The sequence below is a fragment of the Netta rufina genome (assembly GCF_964035555.1).
Source record: "Netta rufina genome assembly, chromosome: W".
Taxonomy (NCBI): Eukaryota; Metazoa; Chordata; class Aves; order Anseriformes; family Anatidae; genus Netta; species Netta rufina.
The window spans coordinates 1,491,805-1,505,802 of NC_140139.1; the positions used below are offsets into that span (position 1 = coordinate 1,491,805).

Sequence of the window (13,998 nt, forward strand, 5' to 3'; positions counted from 1 at the left end):
TTTTTACAGAAAGGTTTTCTTTTAGAAGACAAAAAGGTTGGCAATTTGTTTAGCTTGAAACTGCAAGTCTTGGACTTTTTTTGTTTTCCAGCCGCCTGCTGTGGAAACGGTCCCCTTCTTTGACCTCTGCTGATGAAGGTTTGGTAATTGTCCCATTGTTTTTGAACAATGTGCTCAGTGTTTTTTCTAGAAGGAGAAGCTGTAGGTGCAGGTATTTCTTTGACAAAACTCTATTAAGCGTTGGACGCGTCCTTCTCCTTAGCAAAGAAGGCTATTTTCAAACGAAATAAACTAGAAATGAGTCTCTTATTAGGAACAAGCCACACGTTAGTAAAAAAAGAGGGCAAAAAAGGGCATTTTCAGCTTTCATGTTGAATTAGGTTCACGCCCGGAATTTAATGGCAACAGACATATGCACACCTACGTGCGTATCCTTCCCATCACTGCTCTTTCTTTTGGCCAAACTGAACGCTACACATAATTAATTCATAGGAAAAGAAAATCGGGAATTATGTAGAAAGCTTTGAAGGAAGATTTCTTCCTGAAATGACTCTTGGTTGCTCGCTACGAAGAGGCCAGCAGTGGTTATTTCTAATAACCAGCCAGCGGTGACTACGAGCCCCCGTGCCTTTCGCCGGTTTCTCAGATCAAATTCTCCTCTTAATTGTCTCAGCCACGTCTGCGTTGCGATTTACAGTGAAATCTCTTTTAGGCAGGGAACTGTATTTCTGTCCCAGTCCTCACCGTTATCAATTCTGATCTGACTGAGGTCTCCAGTCCCAGAGCCCCATCAATATTAAGCAATAATCACGGTAATAGTAATTCACGTCGAGCATCTTCCATTTGCTTGGCCGTCTCCGTCATGTTATTAAATTAATAGATCTGCCAGCACCAAAGAAAAATAGCAGTGAGACAGAAATCTTATTAAACCGGAGATAAAAATTTAAACAATTCTGCAAACGACCAAAGCAAAGTCTTGGGTCTACTTCTGTGCACGGCTCAAACCCGGTTAGCAAACCATGACGGCTGGTTATTTGTTTTGATTGCATCAGTCCGTGCTTTTTAAGCGTTTAATTGAATTAATTCTCAGCAAGGGCTGCCAAGAGAAGAAAAACAAGAAGACGGGCAAGACAAAGACTGCAGAAGTGCAACAGGAGGCTGGGTTATCACAACCTTTTACAAAGGTGAGAAACTGCGTACTTCGCCTCGTTAGGAGTCACATTAAAAAAAAAAAAAGGGAAATAGCATTTCAGGGCACGATCTTTGAAGATGGTTCTGCTTGAAAGAAAACTTTTTATTCCTTGAGATTTAGTGAGCTTAGCTCATTTCTGCTATATTTGCTGTTTCTGGTTGCCTAGATGTAGATATTTCAACTCTACTCCCATCTTACAAGGATTTTATGTGGTACATGGGTACGGGCACTTCCCTACATCGTCCCTACCTGCAGGATGCGGTCCAGGAGAGTGCAGAACAATTCCACATCACTTTTTCTTTCCAGTAAAGATCCACGATACACCCTTCAAACACCTTTTTACACAGGTGCCAGCCTGCGAGCCTTTAAAACTGATACTCTCCATTAACAGTGGGTGCTTTGGAAAGCCATAGATCTCCTGAGCAGAGGATGAATTTTGGAGCAGAGGCTCACGGCTGACTCTTTTACCCCACCTGTACAAAATAACTCTACCTGTAAGTGCAAATAACCCAATAATACATCCCAAGGTGGGAGCATCCGTGCCCCATCCCATGCAGCGTCGTAACCCGGGTCTTATTTTCTATTTTTGTTCAAAGTGCTTCAAAATGGAAATGCTCAGCCTAAAAGGTCACTAACCATGATCAACTGCTCGGTGACATTTTACCTTGAGAGTAAGGAAGGAAAAAGTAAACACGAAGCTTTGGAACAAGATGCGCCAAGACAACAATGCCCTTTGGGCACTGCTTGTAAGACGAAAGTAACTGCAGCAGAGGGAATTTTGAAATAAATAAATAAAGATCCAGAAGGTTTGATGTCATGAAAGCAAGCAGGGAAGAAGAAGATCAGCCTGACAGGTACTCAGTGGTCCCGATGGATCGGAGATCCTATAAATGTTCCTTAAATTGCAGTTTACCCTAGTCAGTGAGCTTTGGGCTCCTGCTTTTGGGCAGCTGTGCAAATGGATGTGGTGAAGATAACGTCCTAGGGGACGTGCTGATAAGACACAGATGGGTGGGAATTGCACCTTTCTTTCGCATGCTGAAATTTGAGCTTTGCAATGTCCTAACGAGCCAGTGAAAATCAATGAAATGAGCTCCAAAACAAGAGCTTCTGCAGTGCCGGTAAATGTGAGGAGTAAATAAAAAGGAGCAATCTCACCCATCTCTCCGAACGCATTCAGAAGTAGCACTCATCAAGCACGAAGCGCAATTAACACCTATTATGTACAATATTATCTTACGAAAGAATATTAGCCCACTCCATCATGGAAATGGTACAGGTTTTTCTAAGAAGGGAATTACGGCATTGAAATGAAACAAATGAACGCTTCCGAAGAAAATTGAGATGTGCTCATCGGAATAAGCACAACGACAACAGACCTACCTGCACGTGGTGCGTATAACCCCATCAGTAAGATATTTCTTCCCCACCCCTCCTTTCCCTCAGGACCAGCTCTGCTTCTCGTTATTCCCAGAGATTTTTCTATTTAATCATGCCACAGTTACATCGATTACAGACGTTAATCTGCAATCAGGGAACAGCTTCTGCTGTTCTCTCCTCAGTTGAAGTGGCACTCCTGTTGCTGAAGCCTCTCTGAAAAAAAATCACCGCTTCTCTTTTGAACATTTTTGGGGTGTTTCAGGTCTTATTTTAATGAGATCTTGAAAGGAAATGAGGCTTTTCATTCCCACATGCATGGCAATATGTGGTGTGTCCACCTGAGGAGCTCACCAATATATTTTTGATGCTTCTCCCCACTTCCCTTAAATGCCATGAAGTCTCACAGGGCTGAATATGACATGGAGAAAGAAGGAGTTGGGTTGAGAATGACCCATTTGGTGTCCCCTCATAGGGAAAACCTACAGCATTGGTAAACTTGTTACAGGACAGGAGAATCCGTGCGGGACCTGCACAGCAGGAAAGCTCCGAGGTGCCGTGGCTCTGCAGCAGGATCAAAATTCACTTTTTGAATCCTATTTATACATTAGACAAAGCTGTTTTATAAAATTATTCACATTGCTGGTCACACACAGCTCCATTTTGCATAGGAAAATACCACAGCGCCTTATTGCCTTTTATCTTTTTCTCACATGAACCTCCAAGATATCAGAATACATGGTTTTGTTCACGGTTTTGCTACGATTCACTGATTTTCAGTTAGTAATATACGAGTTTTTTCTTGCCTTTGTTTCTGTCTCCTCATGCCAATGCTGAAATATGGCATGGAAATGTTTTAAAAAAACAACACTGAGTTTTTCTTCTAATGAGATTTCACCCGAGACGCTTTTGTGTGAGTCAATGCACACGGGTAAGCATGCAAGAAAGCAAAAATAAATCCTCACTGAACTCCTTAAGATCACAAAAACGTTATTTTGATCCTTTCAGGTATGGCCACCCTGACCTTTTTTGCCCTTTACAGTGACACAGGACAAGTTGCAATGGCAATCCCAAGGAGGGATTGCCCAGGGGGAACAGAAAACCTTTTGGTAGACACACTTCTACTCAGCGAACCACATTCCTTAATGATGCTCAGTAACACAGCTCCAAGTACACCAGAATAACACCCAAAAAGCCACAGAGGAGCAAATTCCTCCTTGATTCTTGGCATCAACAGCACCCCAGGATAATCTCATTCATCGACTACCACCCACCTCTACTGGACTGATGCTGTAGGAGGGCTTTTTTTTCCTAATTAAGAAGTTTAGGGGCATAGGTGGCATTTGGCACTGTGGAAAGGAACAGCGGAACGCCTCCCAAAATCAAATTCAGCCGCAGAGGAGGGATGAGATGCAGATGGTGGAGATGCAGAGCCTACCAAAAGCAGGGATACCTGCACACAGGATCACCGGCCACGAGATGCTGAGCACGGGCAGACTTACCCTGGAGTTGACCACTTCCAAGGAGACGTTCTGGGGCATGGCGCTGGGCACTGTAAGGGAAGAGAAACAGAGTGAAGTGGGACAAGGTGCCATCAATAGCCAAATCCCAACAAGCTACACCCAATATTTCTCCCGTCGGACAAAAAGGAGCGTGTTTTTTTCCATGTGGTTTATAATCTGCTCACAAGCATGCACATCATCCAGGTGGCACTTCAGAGGTCCCCTAGGGAGAGAAAAAACCAACTGCATCTGCTCATTCCTTCTCGTTTGTGATAGACCTATTAGCAAACCCTTTAAACAGCCATTCAGCGGGTTCCCTGCAGTGACACCGACTACTTGAATTCATTTCTTTGTTAGCATCTCGGTCGAAAAAGGGTAGGAGCAGGGCAGAATTTTTTCTGGTATTTATTCATCAAGGTAAGTGCATTTTGAGGACGCATCACACGCAGACTGACCGGACGCCCCTCTCACTTCTACCTCGCTTTTAGAAGGATGCTAGGAGGGAAAAAGGGCATTTTTTCTCCAGATATTACTTAAAAAGCAGCGTTTTCCATTAAGGCTGCAATGTGACAAAACAGCCATTCAGGTCATCCGCAACCAACTATTTCCTGACAAATTTCTTCCTGTTTTCCACTCTGCATATATCTCTTTCCAATCTGCTCGTACAAGACCGGTTCAAATGTATATTCATTCCTCCAGCAGATGGCCAATATTAATTCAACTGCTGAGGAGCCAAGAGCTTTACAAATATGTTCTTAGTTGTGATGCATCAGCTCCCTGACACGCACCTCAAGCTTTATTTCCCTTCTAGAGAAATATTGCCTGCCTAAGTTGGCCCTGAATTTGCAAAAAAAAAGAACTGAAAAAGGCCCACGGTAAATACCCAATTTAAGAAGAGTTGGCAGCCTGATGCATTAGGGCAAATGAGAGAAAATGATTTTTCAGTGTACAGTTATGAATACATCAAGCCAAAGCTGTGCTCTTTAAACCATTTTTATGTGACGTTAACAAGAGCACTCGGGCAAAATTATTGTTTCAGCTGCCCGTGTTTAAATTGGTTCAGCAAAGATCTACACCAATGATCTCAGACCTGAAGCATCTCAGAGATCGAATGAATTAATTTTGTTTATTTAAACGGCGTTAAGAAGTGTTTGGTTTATTGTCGACAGCTACCTGAATGGGAGAAAGACTTCTGGTTGTAGGGAATAATTTAATAGGGAATAATTTAATAATTTAATAGACCTGTGAGCTGGAAGCCATGTAGAAAGGGGACATAATGTTCATCTTCAGTGAAAAATGGAGGAGAGTGGCACCTTTAGCACCAAGCAAAATGTGGACATGACTCATTTTGTAACTTGCTTTGGCCAAAACTTCTGGGACTGAGGAGAGAATGAATGGGTGAAAGCCAACGTATTATACCGAGGGCACGATGGGGACCACCTTGAAGCATCCTCAGTGCACAGGATTGATCCTGCAGGAAGGATTTGAGTCAGCCAGAGCTAAGTCATTTGCCAGGGCCAATAACAAAATAATGGGAAATAAGAGGAAAAGCAACAACAGCTAACCAGGAGGGTCCTGCTGCCAGCAAAGTCCCGCTCTGATACCGTTGGATTTAGGAAGGCTCCGTGGAGCATAAAAATTTAAAAAAAAAAATATGCATTTGAATCACAATAGCCTGAAAATTCATTGTCTGGGGGCAATGGTACAGCAAAGTGAGCAGCTGTGATGGCACAGCAAAGGGTGGCTGAGCCACCTTTCCTCTTCGTTGCTGACTTTTATGTTTTATGGCCGCTACGCATTATTCTCCTACCAGATAAACTTATCTTCATTTTTCCTTTTCCATTATTTGTTTGTCTTTATTTTTCTGATTATTTCTCTTTGGTGAACACTTGTCATATTACCCAATTTTGTTGCACTCGTACATAATTGATGCACGCTTTATCTTTCCTGCCAGATCTTTGATCAATAAGAGAAATAAATCCAGCCCTGACCCAGCATCGAACTCAATCCCTTCCACGGCAATGCTGGGCGTCTTCATTCCTTGTTTTCCACTCTGAGCTTTCTGCTTTACTAAATGGGAGACCCCGATTTAATGTCTGGGGTTGCACAACCAATTCCCCTGGCAAACCAAGCGCTGGAGAGATTACAATTACGTCCTCTGCTTTTTCTTCTTGATCACATAAAGCAATCGGATGCACCTGGTAAAACTTTTGTGGATTATTCCCAGCTTGGTGATGCCATGAGAAATTAGGGCAGAACTCATTTCATCGATACGCGATAAGCAGAGACGGATGCATCCAGGGATAAATTCAGCCCCTTCGTCTTGGCACGAAGCTGGGTGAGATGAGCCTCACTGCTGGTGATGGGAAGAACATTTATATGCAAGGCACTGAGTTTTGGTACTTCTAACTGGTAGAAATAATAATAATAAGAAGAAGAAAAAGAATGGTTCAGTTGGAAGAGCCCTTCAAAGCTCGTCAAGTCCATGGGTGGACTTGATGAGTGGTCACTTTAGGGCCAGCGAAAATCGATGAGGGCATTGTCCAAATGCCTCCTGATCATGATGGGCTTGGGGCATCCATCCAGAACCCCTCCAGGAAGCCTGGGCTATAAATTATGTTTAAACCAAGTATTCGGGAAGCATGAAAGAAGACCGGCTGCCAATTGCCGGGATTAAATGCGTTTTGATAAATTCACGAGCACGATAGCTCGGAGCGTTTCTGAGATGCCACACGGCTCGGCCAAACCTTATCGGAGCTGTATTTTAAACAGAAAACTCAGCAGCACTGAAGATACAGTCTGCTCCTTGATCTGGTGAATCCTGTCTGGGGTCCATAGCTCCTGCAGCGGGGTTGCCACACTCAGTTCCTTTGACTGAGGTTTTTTTCTCAGATAATAGATTACATCCCAGAGCTTCAGAGGAAATGTCTGCATACAGATGTGCAGGATCCAACGGCACGGGCTTTTTTTTTCTTGTGGTGAAGCTACAGACCGTATCATACGCTGTACAGCCAAGGACTGGGATGGAAAAAATAACTTGAGCAAGCACACTCGCTTTCCCAAGAGGAAAGAAGGCTTAAAAACGATTCTGGTCCTTTTACAAGATGAAAGGAAGCAGCCCAATCCCAAAGACTTCTCTACCAGTGAGTGGGGAGCAGAAACTAACACTGTTTTAGAAAGTGATGTGGATATGGGGAACTGCGGGCTTTCTCCTCCTTTTATCGCTCACCAATAAACCAGGATGGATTAATGGCTTCTCCTCTCCTCTCTGTAGGTTGATAGCTGCACACAAGTTATTTCTTGCTGTTTTATGGGGCAGAAAAGGCCTTAACCCTGGGAAAGGTCTTTTTTTTTTTTTTTTTTTGAACCATAAAAGAAGGAATTGCAGGAAGGTTTGGACTCGTGCTCTCCATTCCCTCGTCTCCTTCCGTACAATGAGATGCTGCGACTACCACAGTAAGAAGGATGAAAAGAAATCCTGGAGGCATTTTCTCTTCTTTTATACCTGCTCCAAACCCTTTTTTTTCCCCCTTTCTGCACATCCACTCCTGAGAAGGGGGTTTGTTTTGTGGGAAAAGCTTTAAAACAAAACCAGAATTAACAGATTCTTGCTTAAGTGCAATTACCCTGGGATACCCCAGGTTTCAAATGTCATCTGGATATCGAGGATGAGTTATTGGTAGAGAAAGAGCCCAGGAAGAGCCTCCTCTTTAGCAGTGATTTTTGTTCGCAGACAGGTGAAGCGTTTGAAACACTTGCAGAGGATAATTTCCAGCCTCATGAATAACAATCTTTTCCCTTTCTCACTTATGATGACATTTAAAACCAAAGTGGAGTACAGGGCCGCAGTTCTACACTTCACGGCGTGAATTAAATCTGCATACATTATGCAAAATATTCATTTTTCACTTGTTTTCCTTTTGTTTTTATAATTATAAGTGTGAAGTAATTTATTCTGCCAAGATCCAGCCCGTATTAACAGGGGAAACTGAATTAACCGGGGAGACAGAAGCAGCACTTGAAAAAATAGTGCAGAGGTGTCAAATATAAAATAACGGTGCCAAACGAGCTGGGGGCTCGTGGATGGATCCCACTGAAGACAGAGCCTGGAGTAAGGCAGATTAAAATAGCATTTGCTTGGGGTTTCCCCTACACCTTGTCACCTGCGTGGCCTGGGGACTGTGCTGCAGCCACCTGAAAGAAATGCAGGAGCTTCTCCAGAGCACGATATCCCCCTCATCTGCTGTTTTTCTCCAGGGTTTATACAGCTTCTGCTCCTGCTGCCCAGAAACTCGTATTGATTTTTTCAGCTGCTCAGCTGTGGAGAAGCATTCAGAAGCAAAGGAGTTCGCCAGACAGACAGAAAATCGCCACTCCTAACCTCAGACTAAATTTTTCAGCTGGTTTGGGTAGGATAACCAGGAAGAGATACGGCATTTGTAATAAAATTAGGTAGAAAGTGGTAAATATAAACATTTTTCCACAAAGATGACCTTGAGTTAGTGATCCAACCCCAGGGCAAGCCAACTGGAACTCCCCTACCTTCCTTTAGCAGCACGGGTGAAAAATAAGTTGTCAGAATTGTTATCAGAACTTAAACCATTTATAAATTTCACCACAAAAGCTCGGTTGACACCTCTTGGATCATCTTTAAACAAAGCGTTGGCATGGAGAAAAATCCCTCCGGCTGTGGGGCTCAGTGGGGAACTGTTCCTGAAGCACCGGCACCCTCCCGTCTCTGCTCTCTCTTCTGCTTTCCGGGCTCTCTTCTCCCCTTCATTTATTCCTCCTTCCCCCAGCAAGTATCAGCTATTCTCTTTTAACCGTAAGGGCTGTATTTCCTCCTAAAACCAGAGAGAACTGCCTGGCAGCAAAAATATCTATTTGGAAAAGTCAACCTGATGGAGATCCTTCTTGGGCTTTGCATGCACCCACCCCACCGATTTTTTTTTTTGGTCTTTTTTATGTTTTTACACCTTTGTGGCCAAAGTGACTTTGATATAAGTGACTTTGTAACTCCTGCTTTGGCTAGGTCCACGAATCAGACTCAGTGTCTTCAAGAGGAGTAAAGCAGGTGTAAATTCTGTGTTGGCCAACACAACTAAGTGCTTCCTAATGCAAAACCCGACTTGATGTACCTCCCTTGTGTGTCCCGGGAGCTTGGGGAGGATGACAAGGAAGCTGCTGTGACCAAGCAGAGGGTGAAGCACGGGCACATCTGCTGCCCCACCACATAACATGCAAGGAAAAGGCAGGCAGTTGTGTCCTCCAATGCCATTGTAATGAAATAGCTACAGGGTATCCACACCTGTTCTCGACTTAGAGAGAAAATAGAGCCGTGCAGCATCCTCATTATTAGATGTAGGTATAATGAAGTGAACCAATTATCCCTGGAGATGAGCATTAGCTCGGAGCACTGCAGGCAGGTTATGAATCTCTGGTTTCCGTCCGGCACACTGAATAACCAAATTGCTTCATTACTGTTTCTTCCTCAACGTAGAGGAAAAAAGCATCACGACCTCAACCCAGCAACCCATTTGGTCTTTCCTTCTCCACTTACCATCCGAAAGCGTGGTGATGGTGACATCCTCGGTGGAGACGCCGGGGCCGTAGCGGTTGTAGGCCAGGAAGCGCAGGGTGTACTCGGTGAACTTCTTCAGCCCCTCGAGCCGGTAGGAGAGCCCCTCCACCTCCACGTTCTGAGCACACACAGACAGCAAGAGGTCACCAGGAGCAACGCGAACAGGGGTGAGCAGTTTGGGGACCAATATGCTGCTCTTTGAGAAGCTAAACCCTTATTTAAGATGGAATAAAGGGCAAATTTTAGCAGAATAGGTTGTTACAGACATTCATCCGCAACAGGAATTTTTACTACGAGCAGCTGTCAGTCTGGTGAGAGGATGTGCCATTTCTAGGCTGGATTTGCATTATTTTACCCTCCTACAATAAACCTGGAAGAAGTTACACGAAGCAACTAAACCCATGTATTCTACAACGATCACACGTACAACCTGCTACCAACATCTTGATGGCTTAGCACAATGTAAAGGGGGAATTCTAATGGGTCTTTAAACAGGATTTAACATTTTGTTGAAATTGCAGAGCAAACAGAAGAGGGATTTCACCAGCACGAAACAGCTTTTGCAGCCCAAGCTGAATGCCCCCTTTCCCACTCACCTGCTCCCTTCCCGTTGCTGTCTCCGTACAGAAGAGCCTGTAGCCTTGCACGGGGCCGTTGGCGTAGGCAGGGGGATCCCAGGACACGAGGATGGAGGTAGGTGAAGTGGACACAGCCCGCAGGTTTTCCACCGGCCCTGGCACTTGCACTGCACGGGAAGGAAAGGACCGAGTGAGATCTCCGCTCCCGTGCTGCTCTCAGCCCCCACAGGCGGCGTGACCCTCAAAACTTAGACAGACAGAGATGAAAGGGAGGCCAAACCCACGGAAAATAACACCAGAACAAGGTGACAATGTTCATGCAGGTGAGGGAAGACACCCAGAGCAGCCCCACGGACAGGAGCCCACGGGTCTGGCCTGGCTGGGCACAAACACATAATGACAATATTTGACGAATAATGACAATATAAGTGTTGACACAAATAATGACAATCAAAGTGTTGAAATACCTGGTCCTTGAAACTGATATTTAATTCATTTAAGCTGGTAACTGTAGAAGTTTGCAATAGTTTTAGCTCTAAATAGAGATCATTTGAAATGCAAAGTGTGCCTTAACACCAGATTGTGGTGGGTGAAGAAACACAGAAGTCCTCAAATGCCAACCCCAAACAATCCCTTGCCATTGTTCAAGGAACAATAGCGGGTCACCTTTTGTTATGCAGACTGTCTCTTAAAGTGCTCCAATTTCTCTCTGCATGCAAATTATGGCACATTAACTACATCACACTCAGCTTGAATTAGTTCTTAAAACAAAAGAGCTGAAAATCCTAATAAACTCCTACAAGCACCAGCAGTCCTCCTCCTGAACATCAACCACAGCGGGTCTCCGTTGGACCAAACCCCAGTGGCGAAGGAAGGTTTTGAGGAGAGAATCCCTCCAGTTTATCTGTGCCTTCACCTTGAACTCCAGCAAAATCGGAAGAAAAACGAGCGATAATCATGGCCAAAATGCAAAGGTCGAGCAGGAGGTTACTGCTGAACACCTTCAGCACCAAATAGCATCTTTTTACTTTCAACAGAGCACGTGCTGTAGCACAAAATAAACTCCCCGGCTATTGTGCGCACGGCACGGCACCCGCACGCCTTTGATCACATGCAATTCCAGCTTTAAATGTTAACATTTGAAATATTTTGTATTTTCTTCCCCCGGCTTTCCCTTTTCATTCCATCTCATGTTTCTGACAGGCGTTGTAACGTGCTTAAGGTCTCGATATTTGCAGCGCACACAAAGCATTTCGTAATCTTCCCTGATCCCTTCCGACAAGCAGTCATCTGGAGAAAATTGGCATTAGGTTTTCAATCTTTTCCTAAATTCTGATTTTGCTAAGTAGCAGAGAGGCTCTAGAACCGCTTTACGTCCCATTAAAATGAGACATTAAATCGTATTTCTTCTGAAGTTGGTCTTTTACAACTAACAGCGTCCTTTCTCTGAAAAAAAAAAGAAGAAAGCAAGGAGGGCTGGCAGAGGAACAGCATATTTTCTGTTACCATGAGTTCCACGTAAACACTTCAATATATTTCCAAAAGCACTGTTTCTCTGAGAATGCCCTCCTGCTCCCATAAAAGATGGGTTCAGTAGCTCAGACTTTTTCATAAACACGAGCTACAACAACTGCTTGGAACGATTTTGCTGCTGCTCTCCCGACTGCCAGTTTTGGGGTTATTTGGGGGAATTGCTCCCATTCAGGAGTCCATAATAAAGCAAATAGTTCATGTGCACTTGGCAATACTTTGAGTGCCTCCGGAGAAGGGCCGTAACTCCATCCCTCCTCCCATCCTACAGAGCACAAGTGCTGCACATCCACGTCCCGGCCCGGCTGCTGAAACCCCACTCATGTGGGGTGAGCTGGAATCCTCTGGCAGGAGAAATGACACTCAGAGGCATACCTACAATTGCAAAGCTCAGTCAATGTGGCTCGTTTTTGGGGTCAGAAATGCTGGGGGAGCTGAAGAGGACTTCAGAGCTCGGGGAGGGACACTAGCAGTCTTGGCCACTTGTAGGCTTTCAGACCTCTAGTGACCCTGCTTTGTTGTAGGGTCAGAAAGAGCTGGTATCCCTTTTACAGTCAACTGCTTCTTGAATCCAATTTCTGCTCTCAGGAGCCTTCGCTTCTCTTGCACAGTTTTCCTCTTTGCTGTCATTCGCTTAAAATTTTGATGATAATAGTTATTAAGATCCAGGAAAGATACCAGTGCCTAAAATAGGAATGTGGGCAGCTACGTCAAAAATTGCTTGGCAACTGCCTAAACATGTTTAATATCCCTCTCAGACCTGAATTTTTGGGCTCATGCCCGGGTCCCACTGGAGATCGGAGAGAAGAGCAGCTGAACTCCTCAAGGAGCCCTCTGGCAGGTACAGGATCAAGTAGTAACCCCCAAGACCATTGGTTTGAGGTCTAGAAGATGATATTGAACTTCTTTTGGAGCTACTGGTGGGCTCCAGCCTTGAGCTCTAAGTATTGATGCAGAATTACGCACGGCAGCCTTGGGACGAGAAAGTAGAGCCCTAAACATCACCTTCAAGTCGAATCCCCCAAATACAAGCTGAAAGCTCACAGTCCTGCTTGTTTTATTTATTTTTTCCTCCCTCTTTCTCTCTCTGGTCCCAGAGATCTTGACCTTTGCTGCCACAGCCCGAGCCAACTTCTATTCTCTTCATTGGGATTTCACAAGTATCATTCCTTAGTGGAGTAAAACTCAAGTTGCAATGAACAATCCTTTTGTAAAAACTTCTTGGCTTGCTTTCCCTTGTTGCAGATCAGCAATTTTCTTTTTCTTTTTACTGCTCATGCAGTAACTTTGCTGGATTCTCACAGACGACAACATGTTAGAGGAAAAGCAGGATGAGATTCACAGCGCGTTTGTTCTTTAGGACATGTTCAGTGAGAAGGGTTAGGTGACAGACCTAGGAACTCATCATTATTTCCACTCTTCCCATACAAACTCTCAGATTTCGGTGCTTCCTGACCATTACAAGCACCCTCAGATGAGTTGTAAGGGAGCAATCACCAATGTTTTATTTCTAAACCACCTGCATGGGATGTCTAAGTGCCATGGGATGCTCTGTCATTCATTAAAACCCTATGAGAAGAGATAATTAAACCAGAGGGAACCTAAAAGATGTTTTTCCTTACTTAGTCCCATGGAAATAAATAAGAGAAGACCTTGTTTTAAGAGGCTGGATGCTTCTGCAGGAGAGCCACGAGCCCTTGTGCAGAGGAAGAAGCTGGTTTATACTGGGGAAAACATCTCTCCATGAGTTAAAACTTATCAAGAGATCACTACTGTAAATAAGAAACCCAAAGAAATATGGGATACAAAAACACAGACTAAAATAACGCCATCAACCAAGTAACAGCCTGCAGTCAGTGAGATAAATTAATTTAGAAAACATGCTTTTGTTACAAAATGTGTTTCTGGGTGTCCAAACATGCCCCGCTTTTGTTCCGAGGTCTGAAAACTGGAAGGAAAACCCTTCTGAATGGAGGAGCGTTCAGCTGGAGGCCCCGCTATGCACTTAAGGGGAATGATAGCATCCGCAGAAATCAAAAGCAACTCCTATTGACTTCAACAGGGCCCAAAATTCAACCTTTTATTTTGAGAAACTGCCCAGAAAGATAGGTTACGGCAATCCTGGCTCTGGCTCAGGCTTCCAGAGGGAGCTTGGATAAATAATTTAATGCTTTTATGCTTCATTTTCCTGCCCATAAAGTGGCATAATAATATATCTCCTACCCATTCTTTATCTTA

At 44.2% G+C, this 13,998-nt stretch overlaps 1 protein-coding gene across 1 annotated transcript in view; it reads right to left on the reverse strand.

The window, feature by feature from the left end:
* Positions 1-13,998, reverse strand: part of DCC (DCC netrin 1 receptor) — a gene marked incomplete at both ends in the record, with an annotated part of 357,065 nt that overhangs the window by 99,920 nt on the left and 243,147 nt on the right. Inside the window, 3 exons of the mRNA XM_084304310.1 lie at positions 4,072-4,121; positions 9,632-9,770; positions 10,249-10,397. Of these exons, the coding sequence (XP_084160436.1) occupies positions 4,072-4,121; positions 9,632-9,770; positions 10,249-10,397 (338 nt within the window). The remainder of the gene's footprint in view (positions 1-4,071; positions 4,122-9,631; positions 9,771-10,248; positions 10,398-13,998) is intronic.